This window comes from Notothenia coriiceps, unplaced genomic scaffold, assembly GCF_000735185.1.
Source record: "Notothenia coriiceps isolate Sejong01 unplaced genomic scaffold, NC01 NC01_scaffold00035581, whole genome shotgun sequence".
Classification (NCBI taxonomy): domain Eukaryota; kingdom Metazoa; phylum Chordata; class Actinopteri; order Perciformes; family Nototheniidae; genus Notothenia; species Notothenia coriiceps.
In genome coordinates this window covers 9,765-37,502 of record NW_011368282.1, presented here as the reverse complement: position 1 = coordinate 37,502, position 27,738 = coordinate 9,765, and the positions used below count along the sequence as shown (strand labels likewise).

Sequence of the window (27,738 nt, the reverse complement as noted above, 5' to 3'; positions counted from 1 at the left end):
ACTGCTGTGTGTGTGTGTGTGTGTGTGTGTGTGTGTGTGTGTGTGTGTGTGTGTGTGTGTGTGTGTGTGTGTGTGTGTGTGTGTGTGTGTGTGTGTGTGTGTTTATATGAAACTGGGCAAACAATACCGAAAACAAACTAAGGGCACAAGCATCCAAAAGAGCTGAGTGCTCCTTCGTGAAATCGACTCTTCTTTTATGTGCATTTAAATATATATTTTAGTTTGCTAACAGAAAATATCTACAAGGAAAAGGCACAGAAGGTTTTGTTGTGATTTTTGAAAGTGCCATGTATGCCTCACCACCAACCGAGACTGCAAAGATCCCTCTTTGCTCTTGCTTTTGTACTAAAAGGCGGAAATGCAGGCACAATTTCAAACTGAAATAGGTACCACAATTGCAGTTTGCCAACTTCTTCGGCATAAACACACCCTTACATTCAACTCCACCCACTTTGGTGAGAGCCAGTTTAGTTGAAGACAGAAAATTGCCCAGGAGGCGCAATTCCAAAATGGACCGCTGACGTAAATGTTATTGTGGATGCTGGTTCTGAATCAGCAGGAAATAAGAGGCCTATGTGAGGGTGAGGAATTAGTTTGAGCCATTCTCAGTGTACTGTCTGCCTCTGAGTATATGTACTCTGGTCATGTTATAACTGGTCATGTAAGGAAATAAGTTATCAGATAAAAGTTTTTTATATATTGAAAAGATATACTAAATTCTATATATATTTTATATCGAGAAACAGGCTTGGCCATTACAACATTATACTATACAATGTGGTTATTTCATAAATACTATTTATTTCACGAATGATCACAGAGAGAATTTGACTGTTGTCGATGTTACTATCATACTGTGGGTGATGTGTTGTTGTTAACATGCTGTTGTGTGGAGAATGCTGGCGGCACGGTGGAGACAATACGTTATATTTCAAATTCATAAAATGTTCCTGAAATTCAGAAAATATGAAACACATAACTCCATCATTCTCTTTCAGGGTTTATGTGAGTTTCATTTGTAATGTATGCGCACGCACACACCACACAAAACAGAACAAAAACGATGCATTATGTTTTGAAGGACATGATTGACATGTTTATTTGCATACACACAGTGGGGAAGAAGTGGTCACTCAAGAAGCATGTGGAGACGCACGTTAATGCCAGGTGTGAACTGACGTACTGAGAGCTTTCCACTTATGATAGGATTATAATAGATGCAATCACAGGTCTAAACAGGGCCAATGTTACTATATGTTGAGTTGAGGTGAAAACAGCCTAGAAAATAGGAAACCTGCAGCGTGACCTAACACTGTTTGCTTCAATAAGGATGGATAACTCAGTGTTTGAACTCAAACCCCAGGACATTGGTTCACCACCTTAAGCACTGTAAACGCATTTATTTCTTGACACAAGCTCCCAAGTCATAAACACAAAACTCCCACGAGAATACACGAGTGGAGAGGTTGGAGCACAAAAAGTGAGAGTGTAATTACCCGAGTGCAGGAAGTGCTAAAATGTAACTTTTATTTGGATGTAAGGGAGAAGAAACGTGTGACCTTCTGCTTAGTGCTTATTGATCCCGCTCTCTTATCTGGAAGGGGTCATGTTGTGGCTCTGTTATTAACCAATCAATCAGCACTCTGTTGTTGTTTCATCCTGGGGACGATTAGCTGAGGAAACACAAAGATATATCTACAGTTTGGAGCGGGGCGAACAAACATGGCCATAGATAATCTCTTGAGAGAAGTGAATTCATTAGTTCCATGGTCTCTTACTGTATGTCCCTCCTGTGTTCACCACCTGGAGCCTGCCCTACAGTGTCAAGAGCAACCATTCCTCAGTCACTCCTCACTGCACTGAGAAGTCTCTCTCTCTTTCTCAGTCTCCCCGCTCTCTGTTCTGTCGATAGGTTAAGAACTCTTGCCAATGACGGATGGGAGTGTGTGCAGGCTATGAGTGTGTGTATGCGTGTACAGTCTGGTCAGTGATGGATGCGTGTGTGGCAGGTAATTAAAAGTGTGATTAGTGTATAATTAAAAGAGGTCTCTGTCTTTAGAATATTTAACGACTTTAGACAGAGGACACGCTCCCGCAAACGCATGCACACACACAAGCTGGCAGGTTGGAGTGTGTTGGTTCAGACATTAATGGGGGTATAATGATTCCTGAGATGATATAGGATATATGCAGGGAGAGACGAGAGGAAAGGTAGATGAAGAGAGATTGAGAAAGAGGGAAAGAAGCGGATCAGACATAAAGACAGAAGACGCCGATGCCCCTTTCAAAGATAGATATCTATAGAATTAATCATCATCAGCACGAGCTATGCAGGCTGGAAACACACACACACACACACACACACACACACTTCTCTGTTTCTGTCTGTTTTTTGAGTGATCTGTTCAGACAGAAGCAGCTGCTCTCTGACAGACTCAAATAGATTAACATAGAATCACTAAATCCATATCCTGCAGGCTTACACACATATCGGGACATACAAACACTCTAGAATTTAAAGGTTAATTAATTAGTTATGTATATGTAAAGGCATGAAATGTACACCTGGCATTGGAAATGAAATCACAGGCGAAGCTAATTAAGTGCTATTTGTATGTATTTGTGTCTGCACTATGACTATTTCTACTTTGCACAGACTTTGAAGCACCTGAGTAGATGTGATACTGTTGCCTAGCTAGCAGATATATGAGGTTATATACTGTAAATGAGCAGCTGTGCATTACTGTATGAGATAAATCCTAACTTTAGCATGATAACATGCTCAGAAAGACACTGTTTAGCACTTACAATGTTTGCCATGTTGATCATTTTAGCTCAGTGTCTAAACACATGCTAACCTTTTCTAATTAGCCCTAAACACAGAGTACAGCTTAGGTTGAAGGGAATGTTATCAAACTGACATGAATCTGATCACCAACTTCTAATGGAAAGTTACGCAAAAGTTATCAAGAGGTTTTAATATTAACAAAAATGTCAACGTGCTGGTGGTCAAAGGATCAATAGTTGTATTCATCTTTCGGACTTTGAACAGTTTTCAATCTTAACCACACATGTATAAAGGGCCAAGGAATCCCCCAAGTCTTTAGGAGTCGTCATCTGGGAAACCATGAATGTCTTTACAAAATGTAGAGCAAATCCATCGGGTAGAGGGTTGAGATATATCGCAGGAGAAGTTAATAGTTTAAGCTGCTGGTGGAACTACAAAAAAAGATCACATCCGCCAAGAAAACAAGTGGATCAAGTTGGATTCAACCTTTTGGTACCATGAATGTCTGTACAGAGTTCCATAGCAATCCATATAGGAGTTATAGTAGATATCTCAGTCCAAACCAAAATGGATGACTTGGCCAAACACAAGTGTAGCTATTGAGACATCTGAAAGCATGGAAGACAGCCTGTGTTTAGTCCTTGTTTGCATAGAGTTGGTCTCTTACAGAAAGCAGAAGACAGGCAGGGGGATATGCCTGTGTGAGGCTGAGTGCAGGGCAAACTTCAGATTGAGTCACGACGTTGCTCCACACCAACATATACCGCTCTACAAATCACGACACAGTGTACAGACTGCATACATCCACTGTAGATGACTCAGAGATACGAGCTCTAGTTAATTCATTCACACTTGTATGATAATGAGTGCCCTGTGTGTTTACACCTACATTAGCATATGTTTTGGCTTTTCCAGATACAGATGGCCTTTTAATAGCAGGGGTCTTAGTGAATGTAAATGATGGCCTAATAGCACTTGTTACAGTACACAACATATTGTTTTACTGCTACGAGAAAACAAAAACGAATGCCGATTAGTTGAGGATGATTCAAATATGTGAAAGGAAAACATAATCACGGTATTTAATAGTTTATTTTGCAACTGTGATGCAATCATCTGTGTTGCACTCCTGCAGTTTAGAGAGCTTTTTGTTCCTCCTCCTCCCTCTCCTGCTGCTTCTCTCCCTCCCTTGAGTGTGTGAAGCAGAGTAAGCCTCCGTCATTTGGGAAAGTCATTAAGTAAAGCCTCAGAGTTAATGTCTTTTCTACTTTCAACTTTTGAAAAAGTTTTCTTTTCAGCTCACTTATTGTGGCTTGAAGAAGACAGCTAATTTGGAACACAGTCACAAGAAGGGACAGGAGTTAAGGACAGATGAGAGGAGGCTCAAATTCACCTGATATACCCGCCAGACATCAAGGCTGTTATCTCAGCAAATATAACAACATATCTGACTGCTGGGGCTGAAAATAATGGTGCTATGAACTCTAAAATATCCCCCCAATTGGGTTCCAAGATAGAAAGGAAAATGTATTTATTAGAAACATAGTGTTGTTACCTTGTGGCAGATGTGTGGGTCCTCTTATAGCCTACAAGCTTGGAAACCACATCAACAGTTTTAAACTAAGCTACAACAAATTGCTTTTGGCAGAATAAGCAATGAATATTCATAGTCCGACAGCAGGCCCTAAAGTGCTCACTTCATAATGCAATTGTATCCCACTCCACCTTGACAATGAATAATATTACCAGAAAATGCAATGCAATTAAAGCTACCCCTTGTTCACTGTCTCCCTTTGCCACATGTGTCGCACCTCCAATCCCCATGCACTACAGTGATAACATTACAAATTAAACAAGTCATCTGATTTCAAAATTCATGAATAATATTGTGGAGGTAGAATAAGTTGCCTCTGGCCAAATCGTTCTCTTTTTTGGAAAAAAAGTATTTTTGCAAGAAGATGAAATGTAGACATTGACGAGAGACATTGAACCTAAATGAGACATGAAGAAATGTATACAGGTTGAAAAGAGGCAGTCAACCAGTCCTGAATACAATATTACAATAACTTTGAAGGGAAAAGCAAAGGTATAAATAAAATCCTGAATTTGCAAAAGCTACAACAACAGGACCTCAACTATTTGAGGTCAATGTCTAACCTTAACCAACTCGTGAGAGTTTTGCAAATCTTTGGTTTTCTTCTAGAATCTACTGCTTTATGAGTTTGGCCATTTTACGTGAGTCCTTTTCAAATGTCTGCACCTTTTTGATATAAGCCACTCTCACTGCAACCCTCCCTTTTAGCACCTTTTTCCCCCAACCCTATCACCTAGCGTCTACAATTCAGGGCAGAGTAATCCTAACAAAACTCAGCTAGGTATAGCTTATTTTTCATTTGATTTTAATTGTCAACAAATGTAAGGTACTATTGCCAAACCTTGGCTGATGCATGCTTCTTGATCAATGGCTCAATAATCAGCTGTTAGGCTACCACTAGACTAGAACGTTGATTATAACCATACCACCCCAACCCCAAGTTTGTTGGTATTTAAATAATTATATTTCCATCTATTTATTTAAATTGGTGATCATTTTACCCAACATAATCCTCAACACTGTTCAGAGTATTTGAGAGTACAACATGTTCTGCCTAATATATAAGCATTGTGCTATAAATGGTTAATTCCTTGACAAAAGTACATATGTATAACCTTTAAACTTGACTACTGACTATTAGTTCCACTAGTGACTTACCAATAACACCTGGCTTTACAAGCCCTTGATGCCCAGATCTTCATTACAATCCTAACCTAAGGTGAGCTCTGAGCTGAAGGTTGAGAGGCGAGGAATTCCAGGATTAGCATTTCCCTTTGAGCTGGGATCAACATCTACTACTAACTGACAAGGAAGAAGGACAAAGCTAGATAGAGGCTGAGCACAGAAACAAGAAAGGGACAGAGCCAGTGTCTCTTTTTTTTAAACGAAGAGAGGTAAGATATTGAAGAGGAAATGGAGGTTTACTGTAGAGAATTTTGATTCTGTTATTTGCCGCCACATTAGGCGACCAAAAGAGCAATTCAATTATGGAAAGGGATGGAAAGAGTGAAGTGTAGAAAAAGAGAATGCAAAAGGCGAAGGGGAAAATATAAATTGGAAAATATAAAGTTCAGACAGGCGTCAAAAAAATAATTCCTGTTGCTTTATGTCCCGTCTTATTTGCCTCTATACAATGAATCAATTTAAAAATCTCTTGTGAAATGCTAAATGCAAATTTTCATACCACTTCACAGTGGTCTATCTTTAAGCCAATTTCATTTAGTACCATTATTAGTGACAAAAAGGCAATTAACTTTCACACTGTTTCTTGGTTAGGGAGGTTTTTGTAGAAAGTAGATATTTTCTATCGAACCATTTTCAAATCATGACCACAATTACTGATGACAAGCCTTAGCTGTCAATTAGTGTGAGGACAGCAATATGGGTGCCAAGAGGAAAATGATCTCTTTATGAATCAAGCGTTTTCTAGACAACTCTCTAGTTAATACATGGCATTAATAAAAGGGCTTCAAACTCAGAAATAACTACTGATACACGTTCATAATGCACTGCAGATTGATACATTCATTCTGTTTATCAAGTTGATTGTCTTAGAAGAGCGGGGCAGTTTAGCTTTCTAATAAAAGGGAAATATTACAATAATTAAATGACTGCAAGGCTGCAAATGAAAACATTCAAGTATATTGTAGCAATTTCAACTTTCTGTTTTCACATTGTCCATGACAACCATTTACAGATGTCAAATGTACGACGGAGTATTAGGGCCACACTTAGAAAAAACAAACTGAGAGATTTCGAGAATAAAGTCGTAATAATATGAGAATAAAGTCATAGTTTCATAAGTGACTTGAGAAGGAGACATCAGCGTCCTGCAATAAAATGAGGAATGTGGAGCATCTTGTGAAGCAGTACTTTAGTTTAGGTTTCTCAAATAACGAAATACTTAATCTTTTGGCACCTCAGCATCAGATTATCATAAGTATTAGAACTTTGAAAAGGTTGTGCAAGAAACTATGTGTATTATTTCAAAGAAAGAACCAAACGGACTTGGAGGAGATTGTCTCCTTTCTGCAGGAGGAAAAGGCTGGTTCTAGCCGACTACAAGGCTATCGTTGGTTACATCTACGAGCCGTTCAAAGGGGATTTGTTGTTTCACAAGAAACGATGAGACTTGTAATCAAGGCTTTGGATCCAGAAGGAGTCGAACGATAGCCTTGTAGTGGAATCGGAATGAGCTCCCCATTGAAATCAGGACAGCAGGAAGCTTACACATCTTCCGGCGCAGACTGAAAACTCATCTCTTTTGACTCCACTTCGAGAGATAGAATTATTAACAAAGCACTTACTAATAAAGGACTGGCTTATCTAAAGCCAGTTGAGTAGCACTTGAAATGTTTTGGCTCTATGAAACCTGATGTCCTTATATGATTCTGCTTTCTTCTAGTTTGTATCTTGTTGGTCGAATGCACTTATTGTGTCGCTTTGGATAAAAGCGTCAGCTAAATGCAATGTAATGTAATGTAGTAGACCAGAACCATTTCCTCCTGCAGAAAGGAGACAATCTTTTCCAAGTCATTTATGAAACTACGACTTTAATCTCGTAACTATGACTTTATTCTCGTAATATTACGACTTTATTCTCGAAATCTCTCTGGTTTTTTTCTTCTAAGTGTGGCCCTAATACTCCGTCGTACAAATGAACAGAATTGAACTATTGTCAAATATTATTAAAGACATGAGTAACCAAGCTCTTTAATGTTTCATGAACATCAAAGTTGAATTAGAACTCGGACAAGACTCAAAACCATACTTAATCTGTGAGTTTGTGCAATAAAAGAGGTTCTTTAACAAAGACATAGACGTAGAGGTTTGTAGAACTCAACACATGAGTAAGTAGAGAAAACCTTATAAAACCCTTCATGTCTGGGATCATTTTGTCAATCCAAAAGTAACTAAATCATATCATTATAAAGAAAGTCACATAAAGCATCTAAGCTTCTGGTGGCTCCGAAGATAAAGTTCCAGACACAATGGATTGAAATCAGCTTAAACCCTTTACTCCATATTCATTTCCTGTAACCTTTTTTTCATGTCCTCTTTACCTCGTGCTCAGACACTTTGATCCTCCCCTTTGGCTGCCGTGAGAAAGTGAGTCATTATGAACCGAAGTGCTGCCGTTGTGGATGGAAGACCTTTCAAATGCCCGGTTGTATTTTCAGTGTGAGGGATCTGAGCCTACATGTCCTTTGAGTCTCGCTCCAAATGATGCTGTTTCTCTCTTGCTGTCTGTCTAACACTCACACACACATGCATGTGTGCACACGCTCGCAGACACAAACACACAAAACATCTGCTTGCAAAGTTCAGTCAGCGAGAAAGTTCCTTCTGTTCAGACCTCTGCTGTGCGTGCAGGCGTGCGTGCGTGCGTGCGTGTGTCTGTGCGTGTGCGTGTGCGTGTGTGTGTGTGTGTGTGTGTGTGTGTGTACAAGAGAAAGCAGCAAAAATAATGAATCTCCCTCTGCTAACGTGCTGTTTGACAAATTAAAATGAATGAATGTCGAGACACACTCACACACTTCCACACACATACACAAACATCTCTACCACATATGGCTACTTAGGCCAGGTCTATGAGGAGGAATATTTCCCAAAAGGCCGAGTCCTGACATTGACCACCTGTGACACCAGCGCTCTCCGCACCACACGACTCCCCAGCAGAGGAACTGAAATATTCCTCTGCCATGCTCCTGCATAGATCCCTGCCCTAATTTGATCAATCTGTGCGTCCCGCATGGAAGAAGAAAGGAGAGTTCTAATTCTCCTCCTCCTGGCTGTCCGCTGAAAGCTGCTAGCTATGAGAATCCTTCCACGTCCATCTGCCACAGGCCTCAGAGCTAATTAAAAACAGCAGCTCGCTCCTCTCGACCTGGGCTGCAGGTCACGGCGAAAACATTTCAGCAGTGGCAACAATCTCCCGGAGTTGTTTCGACTGCTGCTGGACAGCATCATTTAGAAGAAAACACACGAAATATGTCCAAAGCCCAGGTGACAATAGAGGATGAAGTGTAGAAAAACATTTTGCAAGGAGGGTGGAAAATTAGAGTGATGGCAGACCGGCATTGGGACGGAGGGGAGCGGGAGTGTGAGCTCCATTAGATTAGTGCAGGGTATGTGGGAAGTGACAGCTTGTAAGATTTTTGCTGGCCAGTATTTTGGGGGCTGGGGAGTTTGGGAAGGTTCATTCACAGACGGGATGTGTGTGTGTGGACGTGATGTGTTAGTGGGAAGCCACAGTGGGAGGGAAGTTGTGTGTGTTGGATAAGCAGAGAGGGGTTAGGGGCGGGCACACGGACAACATTTCAGAGCGGTGGGGGAGGCAGAAAGTAAGACAGTGAAATGGGGCTGGGGACTCTGGGAGCGATGCATATCGGATCAATAAACTTCATAAACAACATCATCAGCGCGGTCACCACGAAGACAACCAACCGCCAGGCACCATCTGGCCCGTCTCTCCGGACCGCAGGATCAGCCAGCGTAACCTCGCGCACAAACACAAACGCACACACACTGCTTTACACGCACGGTTACACAAGCAGAGCCGTGCGAATATTCAGCGCGCTCACTTTGACACGCATGGGCGCACACAGAGACGTTTGAGCCAGGTAGACGCAAACCGAGATTGGTCTGGAGAGATGGCTTGTGTGACAGTGTGTGTCTGCGAGTGTGTATTTGTGTGCAGCAGTTAAGCGGTTTATTCAGGAACAGAAGTTTATGGCTTCTGTAACAGTATATCCTGTGGCATGATAATGACAGTAAAAGAGACAGGGAGTGAGGGAGGGAGAGCCGACGGAGAGAATGAAGCCATATAAAGAATAATTTACAGGCAGAAAGCAGGAGTGAGAGATGAAGCAGCGAGGTGAGAGAGGGGAAGGGGAGAGGAAGACATGTCTTGTAGAGACAAGAGGGAAGCTGTGAAGAAAGGTGCAAATGAGACTTTTCTATGAGGGTTCAAAGGAAGTGTTATGCGTGAATCTTTATCACTGTGTGTGTGTGTGGGGTGCAATACAGAGATGGAACCAGATTAAATTAATACTTGAGGATACAGAAGCGCGATTCACTCGTTCTAGTCATATTACAGGTGTGTGTGTGTGTGTGTGTGTGTGTGTGTGTGTGTGTGTGTGTGTGTGTGTGTGTGTGTGTGTGTGTGTGTGTGTGTGTCTGTTTGAAAAGATTTATAGAAGCTATGAGGTTCAACTTGGTATCTTTTATTTATCTAACAATATCATTCAAATGTACTTATACATCACACAGTATAGTGCAGACAATGGAAGTGGCAGATCCACCTGTCATTTTATCTTGTTGCCATGGATACAGGTTCTTGAGCGAAAGCATTGAATCTTAGACAAACTCTTTGCTTTAAAGTTTCACACCAATCAGATCTTCTTTGCGCAAACAAACTGCCAACACGACTGTAACCCAGTGTGTACCTGGCTCCATGAGAAAGGAGAAATGAGATCAAGTCTGATCCTACAGTACACTCTGTCAAAGCTTTACTGCTGTGTCTTGCCTAGACATAACACAGAATAAGTTCATATTAAGACCAAATCAACTGCTTCAAAATGACTTTAAACGTCATCCATAATCTTAATGTTTAAAGCTCACTTATTATTCTATATTCGAATATATTATAGGGCCATATCTATACAAAACATGTCTCTGAAGTGTTTTGCTCAAAATACCAAACAGATCACCCATTGGAGCCGTGACTCATACCTCTCTATTTCAGCCCTGTTACCAAAGTGCTGATTCATGGTGCGTAGCTTCAAATGTAACCCGAGCTGCTGTGGCCACGCCCCTTTTGAGTGCAGGCAAGCACCTCATTCACACAAGCGCAACTCCGGTTCAAGCTCCGTGCTAGAGCTTTTCAGGTTCAGAACCGGTTCTTCGGTTTAGCTCCGGCTCTTTTCACACTGCCCAGAGTCCGACTGGTGCTGCGTCATTGCGTCATCGTTTGCGTCATGACGTAACCGTTTGCGTGCCTGCTTCATAAAGCCAAAGCACGCGGAAACCCCTCACAGCTGACACCGACAACAACAACAATGGCCGATTGTGCTCCAGCTTCCTCTGTACCTCTTCAGAAGACCAGATTCCCAGTAGGTAGCTGGTCTCTTCAGTGGACCACTGCTGCTTGTTAAGTTTCTCCATCGTTGTGAACAAACTGGATAAAACGCGGGCTTTTTGTTGTTGTTCAGGAGTTGATCCCGCCCCTGCCCCTGAGTGAGTCTCCTGACACACTGGGGACACATATGTATGTATAAAAGACATCAACAAGTGTCTTTTTGCATAATAGGTGACCTTTAAGTCACACGATGTAAGACTTGAGAAATGGGTTAGTACTTCCATACAGTTTGCATTTACAACTTTTTCTGGTACTTTTTCTGAAATGTTTGCTCATGATTGACTAAGCAAACATCACCAGGTAGTAATTAGCTGCTTAACACAGTGTATTCAAGTGATTCTCAAAGAGAAGGGTCTGTAAAATGATCCATTTATTGAAATAATGATTTTTANCTGCCCTTGCCCCTGCCCCTGCCCCTGTCCCCGCCTCGACGTAAGCATGACGTATGTGGTGCTTTTGCTTTGGCCGGACAATTTTTTGGTGCTTGAAACAAACCGGATTCCGGAGCTAAGAGGCTGCTCCGTCGCGGTGTGAACAGGAAAACCCGGTGCATTTCAAGCTCCAGCTCCGAACCGGCCCCGAAACACCGTTGGTGTGAATGAGGTATGAGAGAAGACTGTCTACTCTAGGGCAAAAACTCAGCTAAACGCTGCCGTGATTAAACACCATATCATGTTCCAAACCGCATCAAGGATTATTTCTGAAACAGTATGGAGCTCAAACTCTTTTTCTCTTGCGGCTTTACCACAAGGTGGGTACCTGTTTTACACATACTCTCTCCAGTACAGCGTTAGCTCAGAGAGTTAGCGATGCTTGCTAATGTAAACACAGACCATATTACTTTCAAAACACGTTGCGCATTGTTTCTGATACAGTAACGTTTCTGATAGGGGACAATAGGTTGGGGCGGAACGTTGCCATGACTTCAACGTAAAGCCAGTCCACATTTTAGTATTGTCGTCATGAACGCAGCAAATCTGGATCAGCTCTGTTTTACCCCCGTTTTTAGAGATGTTGGTAAGGAGGAAAAGAGAGAGGGTTGTATTTGCTGACACCTTGTGAGTCTCCTGACACACTGGGGACACATATGTATGTATAAAAGACATCAACAAGTGCCTTTTTTCATAATAGGTGACCTTTAAGTCACACGATGTAAGACTTGAGAAATGGGTTAGAACTTCCATACAGTTTGCATTTACAACTTTTTCTGGTACTTTTTCTGAAATGTTTGCTCATGATTGACTAAGCAAACATCACCAGGTAGTAATTAGCTGCTTAACACAGTGTATTCAAGTGATTCTCAAAGAGAAGGGTCTGTAAAATGATCCATTTATTGAAATAATGATTTTTATAAAAAATGGGTATAGACGTTTTCTTAACAAAAGGCTTCATAGATCCCTGTATCTCTCTCTGATTTATTCCAGGACAGGAGTGGTTGTCCTGGTAACTTCATAGAAGTAATTGAGACGGGCTTGTGATTTATATCAAATGATTGTAAGTGGCAATCTCCCTCTCCGCATAAAATTGGTATATGGTCTAAATAAAACATCTACATTAAATGTGAGGTCTATGCTGCGTAAAAAACACACCTCCATTTTTATTCCCAGAATGCCACTAACATAGTAAATCATACAAATGTATTAATTTCTTGTGACTTTAGTGGAGGCAGTCAGGTATTTAGCAGGAACTAACTGTGTCTGCAGTAAATAGCAAAGGAAAACCATGAATTTAATGGGTTATCTTGATAATAAAGTGCATGGACTGCACATTTTTGGCAGGATGTTCATCAGGTTTTTTGCAACCTAATTAAGATAAAGGGCAAAGACAAATGGAGCCTTTGTGAATACATTTACTGCAAATAGAGGCTCCAACACAGGCCACAGCCTAACTGTGCGCTAAATGTGCAGCCTAACCTCTCAGCTGACTGCACCTGCCAAATCGGGACAGCTTATTGCTCCCTTTCAAATCATATTGTGTTTTAAACGCTCTGAAAACCTACTGCTGCGGCTGTTACATCAGCTCTTACTCTGAAAACTCTGCAGCCACTCCAATGTTTAGAGCTTTTCTTATTCTACCTAAAGCAAGAACTTGTGTTGCCTAAATCTGACGAAGCAGTTTGGTTGTATAAGCAAACCTAAAGTTATTGAGATGGAAAGTGTATTTCAGTCGAACAACGCACCTTGAAACATATTTCTTGTTGAGTTTCCGAGTTTAAAGCCTCTTTAGAAACGCTGTTAGACCAGATTTGCACTTAAACCAATTACTGACAACTTGAGACGGTTACAAAAGCATCTTGATGAGGTTTGTGAAGAAAAAGTTTCTCTTTGCTCTGCTTTACACCCTACTGCCAAACGTTCTTGATGTGGTGAAGTGGCCCTTATAGTCATTAAAAGGCAGGAGCACCATTTTAGCATTCGGAGCCTTTATTTCAGACTTCACTCTTGTCTTTATATTATCTTTTTTTTCCTTTTTGCTTGCCAGTGGTAGTGGTAGTAGTGCCCTTTTTGTGTGGTGTATTTGTAAGTGGGTGAGAGCCGTGTAATGGTGATGTTCTGACAGTAAACACTTTGAACACAGCCAGTGTGTTGATTCCACTGTTACTCAATGAGGTGCCATTAATTAACCGGAGAGCCATTTTCCGTGTCCATTCAAATTCAAAAGAATAGTCAAACTTGGTGTGAACCAACAACAACACATATAATTAATAAATAATTAAATAAAGCAAGTGCGAATTTAACCTGACTCCACCAAGCATAAAAAAAGCACTTTTGAGGTGATGACTGTCATAAAAGGAGTGAAAAAGTTGCTGTCTGGCCATTTGTGTGAGCAGCAAAGCCACTGACAATTTAATTATATAACACACAGGGGAGCAGTTAGTGTTCTTAATGGGGAGTTTGTTATCTCAGAGCGTGAGAGCTGCCTAATAAAATCACTGAAGGTCTCTATCTAACACATATTTTCACTGATGAGTAGATCCACACAGGTACATATTCTAAAAATAATTTAAGAACTGCCTAAATCCATAGCACATAACTCTGAAAACCTTTCACAACAAACCAACACTGCCCTGCTCCGTCTGAATAATGACATTATTAATCCACTGAATGAGCATTTTTCAAAATACCGACACTGACAGGATTCGGCTACGGAATAATATGCAAATTTCAGGCATTTCAAAGGAGCCCGACAACAACATTAAACAAAAGACTTTGAACTACAGCTTACACAATGTATCCAGGGACCCTCATATCTCTGCTGCAAAATTAATATAAAAGAACATCTCTTGTGCACCTGCAATTACTTAATAACCTTGTAGATTAGACAAGAAAACGATTCATTACAAAATCCCTGTTATCTTCGCTTGATAATGTACCCAGTCTATTGTACTGATGTCTAATGAAGGGTCAGTGATCTAAATGGCTATTATTTAAAACAATCGGTGTGCAAGGATTAAATATTACTTCTGTGCTTCGTCGGAATGCTAATTAATATACTGAGGGATAGGAACTGTAAAATTACATTTTCTATCGCAGACAAGTGGTATTTTGTTACATGCACTTTGTACCAGTTGGCAGAATATGGAAAGAGAGAGAAGAAGGTGGAGAGGAAGACCCAAGCAGAGAAAGACCTAAGATACAGAGAGAGAGAAGCAGAGAATGAAAGAGACACCTACATTTGGTTGTTAGGGATTATCTTGTGTCCGTCTTTGTACCACGTGACGAGGGGTCGGGGGAAAGAGGCGAGGGGGGGCAGGCTGATGATTGCCGGTCTGCCCTGAATCGCCGTCTTCCTCTGCTCCTCAGCTGAGAATGTGCCCAAATCTGGAGGGGGAGGCAGGTATGAAGAGAGTGGATATCAATATGGGAATGTTTCAAATTACAGTAAAACACAATAATTGAATGCAAGAAATCCTTGAAAGAGCAGCATTAAGGCCTGCTTGTTTAGGGGTTTTTAGGGATTTAATTCATCTGTGTGACTTAATAATAATAATACATTTGATTTATATAGCACACTTTAAAGACAAACGTCATCTCAAGGTGCACCACGGCAGGGCAGGAGGTGAACTGGCACCTCTCCAAGTAGCAGTCCACACTCCATATTTTAGGCCTGATCGGGGACTTGAACCGGCGACCCTACGACTCACAGTCCAAGCCCCTACTGACTGAGCCACCACTAAAAAGCTAGCGGGTGCAGCTATTCACCCACAAAAGCTCCGAGGATGTCTTTCTATACTTGGCTGTTATGTGCCCTTGTATTTAGTTTTCAGGATTGGACAATATCTAATTGAATATATAGATTTATTGGTAAGTTAGCAAGTAGTTAGCTTGGTCTAAAGCAGGACAATACGTTTTAACAGTTTTTCCAAGGTGTCTTTGTAGCCTGGTAGCCTTACTATCTGACTTCATTTTTTTAATCTGGCTCTGTTTCCTAAAAAAGTATGCACTGTAAACATGGCATTCTTTCAACAGATGAAATTGGTGTGTTGGAATTCACACACATAATACTGCGCCCCAGGGAGCCAATCCACTGATTGCATTGAATTGATTAAATGAACTGACTTCCAGCTCTAAATGCTGTTGTGACTGGGCCATTGGGTTTAAAAATGGAATCTGTGTTTACTTTTTGTGTTCAGTTTATGATCAGTGTTTTGGAGCCTAAATACTTTCCAAGTATTACATTGAAACACTAAAACCCAACAAAAATGTAATTGCATGTTTAGAGCATCTTCCCATTGTAATATTTGCAATAAATTCCTGTTGCCGCTATTTCTGGCTGCAAATATTGATGACTAATTGGGATTATAGTTAGACTTTAAGAGTGAGGCTGCTTCTTGCCGCTGGGAACGTTTCCCTGAGAACCAGCATCCTGTCATTAAAAAGAGCCTTGTGAGTTGGTGTTATTCAAATGGAGTGAACACTGGTACTCACAGGCCACCTGCACCTCTGTCTTCCTGTGTATGACGGCTCCCATCCTGTTCCTCACCATACACTGATACAGGCCAGCATCCGTCCTCTTCAGAGACGGGAGGGCCAACCTGAACATGGAGAGACACATAGAGAGCATGATGAGTGTGTTTTCATCTCCATACTATACATAAACAGTATTAACATGACCTTCTAGACTCACGTAGGGTCATTAGAACTTGTCAAAAACAACTTTTTAAAAACCTGCTCATTAATTTTCCAATTGGAATAACTTGGATTTGAAACCCAAGGACGTTGGCTTATTACAGAGAGAACAAGTCAACTTCAATTTTTAACTATTCAAGCTTTTAAAAGTGCCACGTGAAACCAGCTGTGGGTTAAATGTTGAGGTGAAAGGGTTATTTCAGAAGAGAAAGGAAATGTTGGAGTGATTTTCAGAGACCAATCAAGATAAATAAAGTTGAGTTTTTTTCTCCACATATATGGACTCCTCTCTTTGATGACCTTGATTGGAAATTGGATTGGGTCTAATGTTGTCAAAGTTCCCCAATCGCATAAGTGGGGAATATGTACAGTATGTGTGTGTGTGCGTTGAGTGTGAGAATGTTTTTGAACGGGGATGGTTTTTTTTTTTACTGAGAGTGGTTGTTAATGGGGTTTTAATGGACTGTGCTTTGCTAATGGGAAGCTTGGCATAAGATCTAGGTTGGTGCCATGCTGGACAAACACACAAACCCATGTACACACACTCGCACATGCACACACACATGTTACACGCAAACCGGGATAGAAACAGTAAAATCGTTTTGGGGCTCATTATGAATACCAGGACAGCCAATAATTTAACTCCCAGGCTGTCAGTGAAAGCTGCCAACACACACAAACCCACACACAAGTACACACACATACAAAGACTCACACACGAGTCCATTTGAATCAGGAATGATACGTAACACAGCGACTCTCAACGTGAAACATATTTTGATATTGGACACTGCATCTCTCTCTCTCTGTGTTCGTGTTTCATTCGATCTTTAAAAGGCGTGTGCAGACAGGGCTGTCACTTTATTCTTTTTCAATCCCAACAAGTTTTCCGTTATATAACACAAACTTAAATGTTGTTAGGTTCAAATCGATTCAATCATTTCTCAGTAAATGTATCTGACACAGTCTCAGGCCTGAGTGTGAAGTCAAATTGCCCCTTTGATTTGAGATAAGAATCATTTCAATTAGGTTTTTCCAATAAGACAGCCTCAGCACAAATTGACCAAAACCTCCCTGTGGCATCAATCCGTGCCCTCATATGACCAGATGTAATTCTATATTGTCTGATTTTGTGATGTGAAATCCTTTGAATACGTGTGTCAATACAGAAGACTGCACCATTTAACATTACACTTAGTGCGTTTTAGTCATGTAATTACAATTTGAACATAAAGGTTAGATGTGAGTCATTGTGTCCACCAATGTGTTTGAATAAGGAAGCAGTTGCCAAAATGTTAGCAGCCCAATTTAGTTAATCGTTTATTTCGCAGGGACAATGCACCGTTATGAACACTTAAAACATTCAAATGTGTCAAGCGTAACAGTGCCAGATTTAGCTTTTAGCTCATTTCCATCCGCAGTCCCTCACATAAAAACATTTAAGAAATTTACATTTGACAAACATTGTAAGAACAAAATACATGCCATGCAAAAAGTGCAAGAGCAGTATACACAAGTATTTATGGCATGGTAATACAATATAACAGCAACGACATATAAAGTGCAAGAGAAGATACAAGAGATGCATAAAGTGCAAGAGGAGATACCCCTGTGTTAAAGTGCATTTAGGGGTGCTCACACGTCTGTTTGTTTCTCATCCATTCTTTCAGTTAACTTTTGAAGCTATTGAGAGTGGGACAATCCCGTATCTCAGTTGGGAGGCTATTCCACAATGAGCTGCCTTTAATGGAGAGGACATTTTGTCCAAAAGTGGTCCGTCTACGGTGGACTTCACATTCTCCTCTGGTTTCCGACCTAGTGCAGCGTCCAGTGTGTGTTTTGTGGATGAATTCCGCTAATGGAGGGGGGGCTAGTCCATGTAAACATTTATAAATAAAGCACATACTTCTAAAAGACTTAGATTGTCAAAACTGGTGGTATGAATATGGCTTTCTGTCAAACACCTTGATAGCCCTCTTGTACAGCTGTTCTATGGGTTTCAGGCTTGTGGCACAAGCAAACGACCAGTTTGTCAAACAGTATTCAATGTGGGATAGAATAATTAAGGCAGCTTATAAAAAGAATTGCTGAAAAAAGAAAGACTGTGAGAAATACCGTAAATTGTTCCCCAAAACTGTTGAAGATACTGTAGCTTAGTCAACAAAGCAGAGATGGAGTACTCGAGTCCTGGACTCGGACTCGAGTCAGACTCGAGTGCCGATTTTCGGGACTCGTGACTCGACTCGGACTCGCGCACTGATTGACGTGACTCGGACTCGTGAATTCTCGCGTACGCTGACTTGGACTCAGACTCGTGAATTTTTGCCCCCATGATGACTCGGACTCGACTTGAACATTGACGCTCTGACTTGGACTCGGACTTGAGCAAGTTTTCTCTGGAGTCTGATGTCCTCTATCCTGGCATGTGCACCTGTGAGGCGAGTTCACGGACTGGGCCCCGCTATTCCAGTCTAGAGCTGTCTAGAGACACACCCCGCATGGTCCTGTATGCTTTCACACATTCTGCTTCCACATTGGAAAAGAGCAGCGCAAAATGCTCGTTATTTGGAAACAGTATTGAAGAGAAGGCTCCGTAACACATTACACAAGGATCGAGTTCAGACATGGCTGTTTTGAACACTATCATCAGAGTAACGTGATCTAATCAATAAATAAAGATTCAGCCAACACGAAAGCACATGGCTACTTAACATGCAGAATGATGTAATTTTGCATGCTAAGTAGCCATGTGCTTTCTGGGGCTAAATCTTTATCAGTAAACCAATTTAAACGGTAAAAGTCCCGATCTTATTACTATCAAAATAAAAGTGCAAAACGAAAACTTTACCATAGAACAATATTAGCATACAAATATAATCACTTCTCTAAAAGGTAACTCATTTTAAATATAGTTAGACATATTAAAGGTCATTTACAATAATAANTAGACAGATTAGTATAACATGACAGGAAAAAAGCAATGTAGAGGAGCAGCTACATTTCAACACATATATCCACGAAGATTAATACATGAAGACTTGTGACTCGGACTCTTGTTAGGTGACTCAGACTTGGACTCGGACTCGAACACAGGTAATGATGACTCGGACTCTTCTTAGGTGACTCGGACTTGGACTCGGACTCGAACATAGGTAATGATGACTCGGACTCGACTCGGACACTCCCTTGGTGACTTGGACTTGGACTCGGACTCGAAGAGTGGTGACTCGAGAGTGACTTGGACTTGTGAATTGGTGACTTGACTACAACACTGCAACAAAGCAAACACTCTAGCGTTATGCAAGACAAACTTACCAAATCATTATTTCATTGGAACTTACTATGTGTAAAAAAGGACAGATTTATGGAGCTGAACTGAGAACAAGGAAACTTAACTGAAGTTTCCATAAATGTTAATCATTTTCATTTGCAGCGCTGCTCATCTGAATTATTTGCTGTCCAGTACATTACACATGAGATATAGGAGGTAAAATAAGATCAATTAGACTACACTCTAAACAGAGGGTGTTGAAAGGTGTGTGTTATTCTGAACAACACACACACGTAAGCCTGCCACAATAACTACGGTACTACTGTTGTATGAGAAATCATTGCGATGAACAAAGTGATAATACTGACACAAGTACACCCTTTCATAGCTTTGCACGTTACATTGTTAAAGATATTCAAACTTTGTGGAATATGAAAAAAACAAGATATCCTAAATAAAAAAACCTAAATAAAATAAAAATCTAACAGCAAAATAAAAAAAGGACTCTCAAATGCTCTTAAATGTATACAACAAAAAGGAGGCAGAGAGAGTCATTTGTTTCTAAAAGGGCAAATACTGCCAATCCAGCTTCTAAATAGTTATGAACTTTATTACCGAAAAGGGCAAAGTTACCACGTATTAGCCATCAGTTAGACAAGAACAATGCTCTCTCACTTGGCTCAAACCCTACATGTTCCCGAACCTGAAATGTGGAAGCCAAGTCGAAGGTGTAATTGTAAAATAAACACACACACACACACACACACACACACACACACACACACACACACACACACACACACACACACACACACACACACAGTTTAAGGAAACTACTGTACCATGAAAGGCACCTGCCAAACCAATCCATCAGGACACAATAAGCTTAAACAAAAGGTCTAAATGTACAAGGAGCCGGATATCTAACCAATAACACTTTGAAATAGGGCTGCACAATATATATCGTGTCTAGGCGATAATCGCGATATGCGCATGCGCGATATTCACATCGTAGGACGTGCGATTAATTTATTTTTTTGGACTTTTTTAAGTAGGCAAATTAACTCAAACACGCCATGTTACAAAAGACCGTTTTTTTTCCCGCAAACCATGCTTTCTTGAACTTTAATGCAATACAATTGGTATTTTTGTAACTATATTCAACCGGATGTTTTTAGGGGGGGGGAAATCGCGATGTCAGTTTTTTCCAATAATGTGCAGACTTACTTTGAATAGTGGAGAACCTGCTTAAATGTAGAACCCATTCACTCACTCTCACACACACACACACACACACACACACACACACACACACACACACACACACACACACACACACACACACACACACACACTGCAGCCTGGCATTTCAGAACAGCCCTGGCCTCACCAAGCTAAACTAGCCAGATCTCTGAGAGCAGATCCGAGCTACACAACGCTTCCTGGCTCAGACAGAGAATCCTACAAATGCTGGCTCGACCTGTCCCTCCCTCAGCGTGTAAGGATCCCCAAGATCCCCTCTATTTCTGCATGATGCGAAAAACTATTTTGTTTCACAGCTGCAATTTTGCTTAGAGGGATTGCTTAGCTCTTACCAGACAACACGCAGAGAGTGGCAGGGGAGGAGGAGAAGAAGAAATTGAAGAGAGGTAAAGAGAGAATAGCAGAGAAAATGCTCAGACGTATTGATTAGTTCTCCTCTTCTTTCCCCAGACCGTATACATATTTATGATGCAAATGTAATTATTAATCTCACTTTGGCTCCAACGTCTAAATGTTCTGACCTTCTCTAAATGCACTCCATCACTTAAGGCCAACTCTTGCGTTGTTTTTAAATGCTACAGGCATCACTGGACACACAGAAGATTCTCAGAATTAGGAGAAAGTACAGGAAGAAGAAAGTCAGACCCCTAACCAGGCATCGGAGATAACTGACCTGTACTGCGGGGCCCAGTCCGTGACGTTAATGTTGTTGAAGGTCCAGCGGTACTGCAGGGGCCAGCTGCCTCCAGCCAGGCAGGTCAGCACCAGCCTATTCCCCTCCAACACCACCTGCTGCCCCCGCCCAGCCCCTCGCAGGTAGGGAGCCACCTCTGACAGAGACAGAGAGGAAAATATGTTATTTTTGTTATATGAAAAACACTGCATTAGTCACGCTTGGACATTTGAGCAAATGTAATCTGTATTCATGCACCGAAACAATGAAAACATAGAATTCCATTCGTGGTTTGTCCTTGGCACGAACAACGTACAGACATGTTTGCTTCAAAGTGAAATACTGGAGTCTGCACATGCTATGATAAACTGCACTGCCTAACTACTAACTGTATTCATTCACATCTTCTTCTTACCTACTCCTGCACCCAAGACTTTGCCCTTCTCACCTCTATGACTCTCTCTTATATCATCATTAGTAACGGTAAGAGTAAAGTGGGCGTACCAAACTCTGCAGAGACTCATCTAACCAGATTTACCAGGACTTTCAGTGGAAATCCCCCACTCCATTAGTGAGGTCCAATAAAACATTTATCACCACTATTCCTGCTGTCATAACATGTACTGCATAGGGAACAACTCATATTATTCAAAAAGATAAATATAAGTATAAATAATAACAGTGCAAGAACCTCCTGAAACATATCAAAATCTTCCTGTTTAAAGAAAGGCTATATATCTTCTATTACTCTCTATAGTATTATGTGTTTTCAATAGGATTCAATTATACCCAGGATTAATGGTGCATCTTTAAGGTAGCAAACACATATGGCATATGACATATGTCAAAACACTCGCCCCTATTGTTTTCCATGTAAGCCCACACACCAGCAGCATGAATCACAGTGTCAGCATGTCCTATTTCCCATTGACGCGCATCAATGGACCAGAAAAGCAGCAATTTTATCACATTTACTCCCTGGAACAACACACTGTAACTTGACTACGTCTTCTGTCTGCACCGAGCATCTGCTGTGTGCTGCTGGCATCGGTTGAATTGTATCAAATGCCAGTGTATATTGCACTTAAGGCTTTGTACGAAGAGAAAGGTCAAACAATGTTTCACACTCACTCTCAACCCAAATGTATAACAAGGTTGGACATCCTATCGTTCAGGTGTGATGTAATCAAACCGGATAAAGTCACGCTCACTCACGCTAGTGGCATGTTAAGAACATAACCTTTCAACAATGGTTCTTCCCCTCCAGCTCACTTGTTATTATTGAGACACGATGTTTTCTCACTTACAAACCATATTTTACTCGCTGTACCGTCGCTGCTGCTTCTGATAAGGCTGCTGAATCGCTGGCTTTGACTTGCAAGGTGCATTTGCTGAATGGCTGGGCTGCAGCTGCTGTCTAAACAATGGCATCCAGTCTTTAACTCTTGGCTCAGGTGCTCAGACCTGGCTCCCCAGCACACAGCATTAAGGCTAAAGTGTGTGTCCACGGCAACTAGCTAAAGGACCTGTCAGCATCTGTTGGGGCCTGGATCCACTAAACAAAAATCAGCATCTGGGTGTACGGTGTACGGTGAGGGGGGATGGAGACACAAAGATTTATTGAAACCATCAACCATTTACACACACATACACGCACCAGCTGGGTTAGAAGGGGGCAGGCTTATCTGCTTGCTACAGTATGTATGGACAGGTCCATAACTCTGAGGCAGAGCTTTACATTCTCTCTTTCTCTCTCTCCTGCTCCTGTCAACTCAATCTTCTCTCCTCCCTGCCAATTCAACTTTCTCAGTTCTCTGTCTCCTCCAGCCATTTCATTTCGTCCCTCTTTCCCTCCTTATTCCCTGCAGATGTCTCAGGGCCACTTTTTCTTCCCTGCTTCTCTTTCTCTGCTTTCCACTGTTTCCCCCTCTCTCTCCCCCGGTCTCTTTTCAGATTGATTGCTGCCTGCTCTGAGCACAAGAGGGAAGTGTTCCATCTATGATAGATTTATACAGCAGTCTGCGCGGTGGGTGTGTGTATCTGTGTGTGTTGGTGAGTATAAGAGAGAGAAAGAAAGAAACGGTGTGTGAGCGTGCATGTGAGTGTAAGGATTTATTTGGAATATTCCGTTTCTACAGACGATGGCTGGCAGTGCAGACTCCAATGTCAAACTGCTGACCAGCACAATAACTCACCGCTGCCTGCCTATGTGTATAAGTGAGAGAGAGAGTGTGTGTGTGTGTGTGTGTGTGTGTGTGTGTGTGTGTGTGTGTGTGTGTGTGTGTGTGTGTGTGTGTGTGTGTGTGTGTGTGTGTGTGTGTGTGTGTGTGTGTGTGTGTGTGTGTGTGTGAGAGAGTGAGCAGTAGAGATGCAGCCTTTTCAGCTTCCACAATGAGACCCTAAATTATAAAGGTTGGCTCATGAGCGTACTGTACAAATAACAAGTTGCCCCTCCATCCATTCCACTTATCTACAACTTTCTTCATACCTTGAACAGCTGCACATCGAATCCCCTCCCCAGCGCCCTCTACTCCTCACGGCCATTTAAACCTCAGTCTACTATAAAGGGAGTCCATTAGGAAGTACAGATAGAGATATAGAACAGCACATCTGAGAGGAGCAAGGTCAGCTAACAGCCCGTTTCACTCACTGCTGTCGTCTGTCTCCCTCTCTTCCCCCGATGTCTGTCTCTCTGTCACTTCAAATCAGCTTGCCACTCCCTCACATTCCCCCCCTCTTCCTAACCTGTCTGTCTTCCTTGCCAGTTGTACCGAACCAACCGACCACCTGTCTGTCTGTCTCCTGTCTCATGTTGCCCCTCGGTCCATCTCTGTGGCAGCTCAAGGTCTTTGCTTTTTGTGTTTTGGGGAGGAATGTCGCCTAACAGAGAGATCGGCCTCCAAATGTGACAGGAGAGTCAAGAGGCAGATTCAAACACACACTTCTCGGCTGACGCGACATGTGCGTGTCCCCGCTCCCCGGGGGCTGGTCTCATGGAGCTGCTTAGGCAGATTCTGGGGAGGAATTCAATTTGCCGAGGAGATGAGTGCTGATAGAGGGGAGAGGGAGGAGAGGACCAGGGTTGCTGCTCCAGGGCTGATCGTCCACTACGATGTCACCCTCTCTCCTCTTTGTCCCTCTGCACTTTTACAGTGAGTGTGATTGAAATGAGTCCCTTAATGACTTGTCCTTTACAAATGGTCCAGTAACGATCATTATTCTTACACCGTGCTGCATTAAAACATCCCAAAATGAATCCAGACTTTTACTGCAGCAGCTGGTGTGAGATTTTCTCTGGCTGGGTATGAGGTCAAGGTGCCGTCTAACTGGTAACAGCAGGGGTACAGGTTTGATTACTTTGTGTTGGAAGTGTTACATTTAGGTGGTCCAAAAAACCCATAGGTGTTTGGTTTGCATTCAGCTTGGCATGGGGAACCCTGTGGTGTAAATGCTTTTCAGAGCACTGACATGAGTGAGAGAGCGGGGATAAAACTGAAGTTGAACCGCTGATCTGATTCCAACAGTGCCTGATTAATTATCGGAAATGTGTGTACGTGCGGTGTGTGTGTGTGTGTGTGTGTGTGTGTGTGTGTGTGTGTGTGTGTGTGTGTGTGTGTGTGTGTGTGTGTGTGTGTGTGTGTGTGTGTGTGGTGGGTCAGAATTAGGGTCACTCATTCCAGAAAAATCACTTTATCTTCATAGAGCTGAACCCCTACTGTGAGACAGGGCTGGCAGAGCTGGCTGTAGACTATGAATACTGATTCACTGATAGTGTGTGTGTCTCTCTCTCTCTCTCTCTCTCGCTCTCTGTGTGTGTGTCTCTCGCTCTCTATGCCTTCTTGATGCATGAGGTTCAAGGGGAGAAAATAAACTAAATCAGACTCTTTTATTACACCTACATTTTCTATGAATAAGCGGTTAAAAATGGCAAGCTAGGCAGTTTTTACTCCCATGGTAACAGCAATCTATTTGATTATGGGGTGCAAATGAGTTCTACTCCCTTTGTAATCTAATAAGTCTGCCAGCACTAGTTCCAGCAGGCATTTAAAAACATCTAATTGGACGGACAGTGTGTGAGGCGGCAGAGAAAGAATTATGAGTTTCACATTTTGGCGTGTTGCTAGCAGTCGGAAAAATAGGGTCGGAAAACAGGCTAATTAATTGAACAATTGGGCTGAGAAATTAGGTTTCATTTCCAATGTAAGAGTTCAGATAAGTCGAGCATAAATACATCACAAATGCATCTGAATTGTATACGTTTAATTGTCTGTGATGCTGTTGGTATATTGTATACAGTATAGGAGAACAATTAAGACGACTGGACACTCACAATTGGATAGTTTCAACAAAATGCCCATTGTTTATTGTTCCTGTTTTTCTCTGTAAAGCGACCTTGGGTCCCATGAAAGGCACTATATAAATCTAAGCTATTATTATTATTATTGTTTAAGTGTAGACTTTCAGAAGGGGTCACATATTGACGCTGAGTACATGGAACACTCTACAAAACAGCTAGAGTATGATAAGCGTCACTTTGTGAGGCAGCCTAGAAATCCAATTGGAACACACATATTTGAAATGTTCCGACATCAAATCAAAAATAAACATTCACCAAAACAGTTTCGTCAAGCTAAATTATTCTGCTCTTCGCAAAAAAAACACCCTGCCTTAAACTAAAGAAAATGCAAAGTGTAGTTGAAATGCTGGATTGAGAGAGACGAGGGCAACATCACTCTGCAGAGAGGGCTGTCGGACGGTGAACTTCACAAGAGTGAGGTGAATTTCAGGTGAGCAGGGGCTCTGACCTGAAAGCTGATGAATATAATTCTCTCTCTGGGCACGCAGCGCAGTTTTATCTTTTCCAAACCATTTTTCCTGCCAATGGATGTTGACAGTTCCCATTCCAGTCGTACAAGTCAAACAAAGTAAACCTAATGTGAACGATGGGCAGCAACTTTACAGAGAGACAAATGATGATGAGGAGACATGTTGTCACAGTATGATTGTATCTCCTGAATGTCAACAGCAGCTGGTATACACCGGAAGGGAACCAATTTATAAGATCAGTGGTGATGCCTGAATCCTGACTATAATCAGTCTTAATGTGTTTCCCTGTGGTTAGTAAACACAACAGATAGACGACTCGTTGTCTCTCGTCCATTTGAGAGCTTTAACTGAAGGAATCTACGGAGCAAACAAGATGACACTTAAGCACAAAACACCTGCTGTCTTTCATGATGATAAAGTCAAAGCGGCTGCAGCTCAGACACTGATCCCAACAGGATCAGCTGAACTGTCAGACAAAGTGTCTGTCGGGAAATGAGTTTTTTTCCGGACTACAATCCTGGACAGAAAACAGTAGAAAAGCCTGCAAGAGAGAGCTGAATGCTTCCTCTGGTTCATCCACTGCTAGATGTAGGAGAATAGTAGGTGTGGAAACCAGGATGTGAGTGTAGACCTTTGATCAGGAGTTTAACTCGTGGCTTTTCAAGTTTGCAGCTGTTTCAATTGACTACTGAGTGTCAGATTCAAAAGAGAACAAAGCATCTCTCACTGAAGGCCGGATAACACCCTTCAACCTCTCTTCCTGCTCAGACAGCCAATCACAGCTCCCTCCTCCCAGCTTCTTCCTTGCCTGCTCCAATCATGGTCTCCACTAGTTTGGACTGACAGCTGTCTGTGAGGAGGTGACAGACGACTGACTGATCCTGATGTGCTGATTGGCAGATGTCAGAGCAGGAGAGATAAAACGTCACACACGCACTCAAAAAGCACACGAGTAGATACAAGCTGAGGCCAAAAATACAGACGTTCAAGGTGCTTGACTTTGCTTGTGAATGTGCTTGCTTCTTTTTGTCAAAGACAATACAATGCAATGAGAATTACAGACTTTTCTTAAAATATCTCTGCAACAAAAGGCTGTCAAGGAGAAACACATTTGGAAAATAGGCAAATTGCAGCTGTTTCAGCCCGAAGTCCCATTCATATTCAGTGGTGTGTGACGCAGGTCCAATAGCAGGTGAAAGAAATGTACCGATTAAATACTTTATTAAATTAAATATGATCATTATCCAATTTGGACTGTGCTCATTTAGTGACTTGCCAGTGTGTAATTTTCTTTAGAGGTAGCATATGCCAGATGTTAACCAAAACTGTGGATACAAATCTAATGTCAGTGTAACTGTATGCATGTATGTATGTATGTATGTATGTATGTATGTATGTATGTATGTATGTATGTATGTATGTATGTATGTATGTACCTGTATGTATGTATGTATGTATGTTTGTGTGTGTGTGTGTGTGTGTGTGTGTGTGTGTGTGTGTGTGTGTGTGTGTGTGTGTGTGTGTGTGTGTGTGTATATGTATATATGTATGTA

The 27,738-nt window shown here is 41.6% G+C and overlaps 1 protein-coding gene across 1 annotated transcript in view; it reads right to left on the bottom strand.

Moving 5' to 3' along the window:
- The window catches only part of LOC104963073 (protein sidekick-1-like), a 72,717-nt gene that overhangs the window by 43,025 nt on the left and 1,954 nt on the right, over nucleotides 1-27,738 (bottom strand). The window contains exons 2-4 of the mRNA XM_010791622.1: nucleotides 21,359-21,515; nucleotides 15,951-16,057; nucleotides 14,696-14,843 (exon numbers count right to left, since the gene is read on the bottom strand). Of these exons, the coding sequence (XP_010789924.1) occupies nucleotides 14,696-14,843; nucleotides 15,951-16,057; nucleotides 21,359-21,515 (412 nt within the window). The remainder of the gene's footprint in view (nucleotides 1-14,695; nucleotides 14,844-15,950; nucleotides 16,058-21,358; nucleotides 21,516-27,738) is intronic.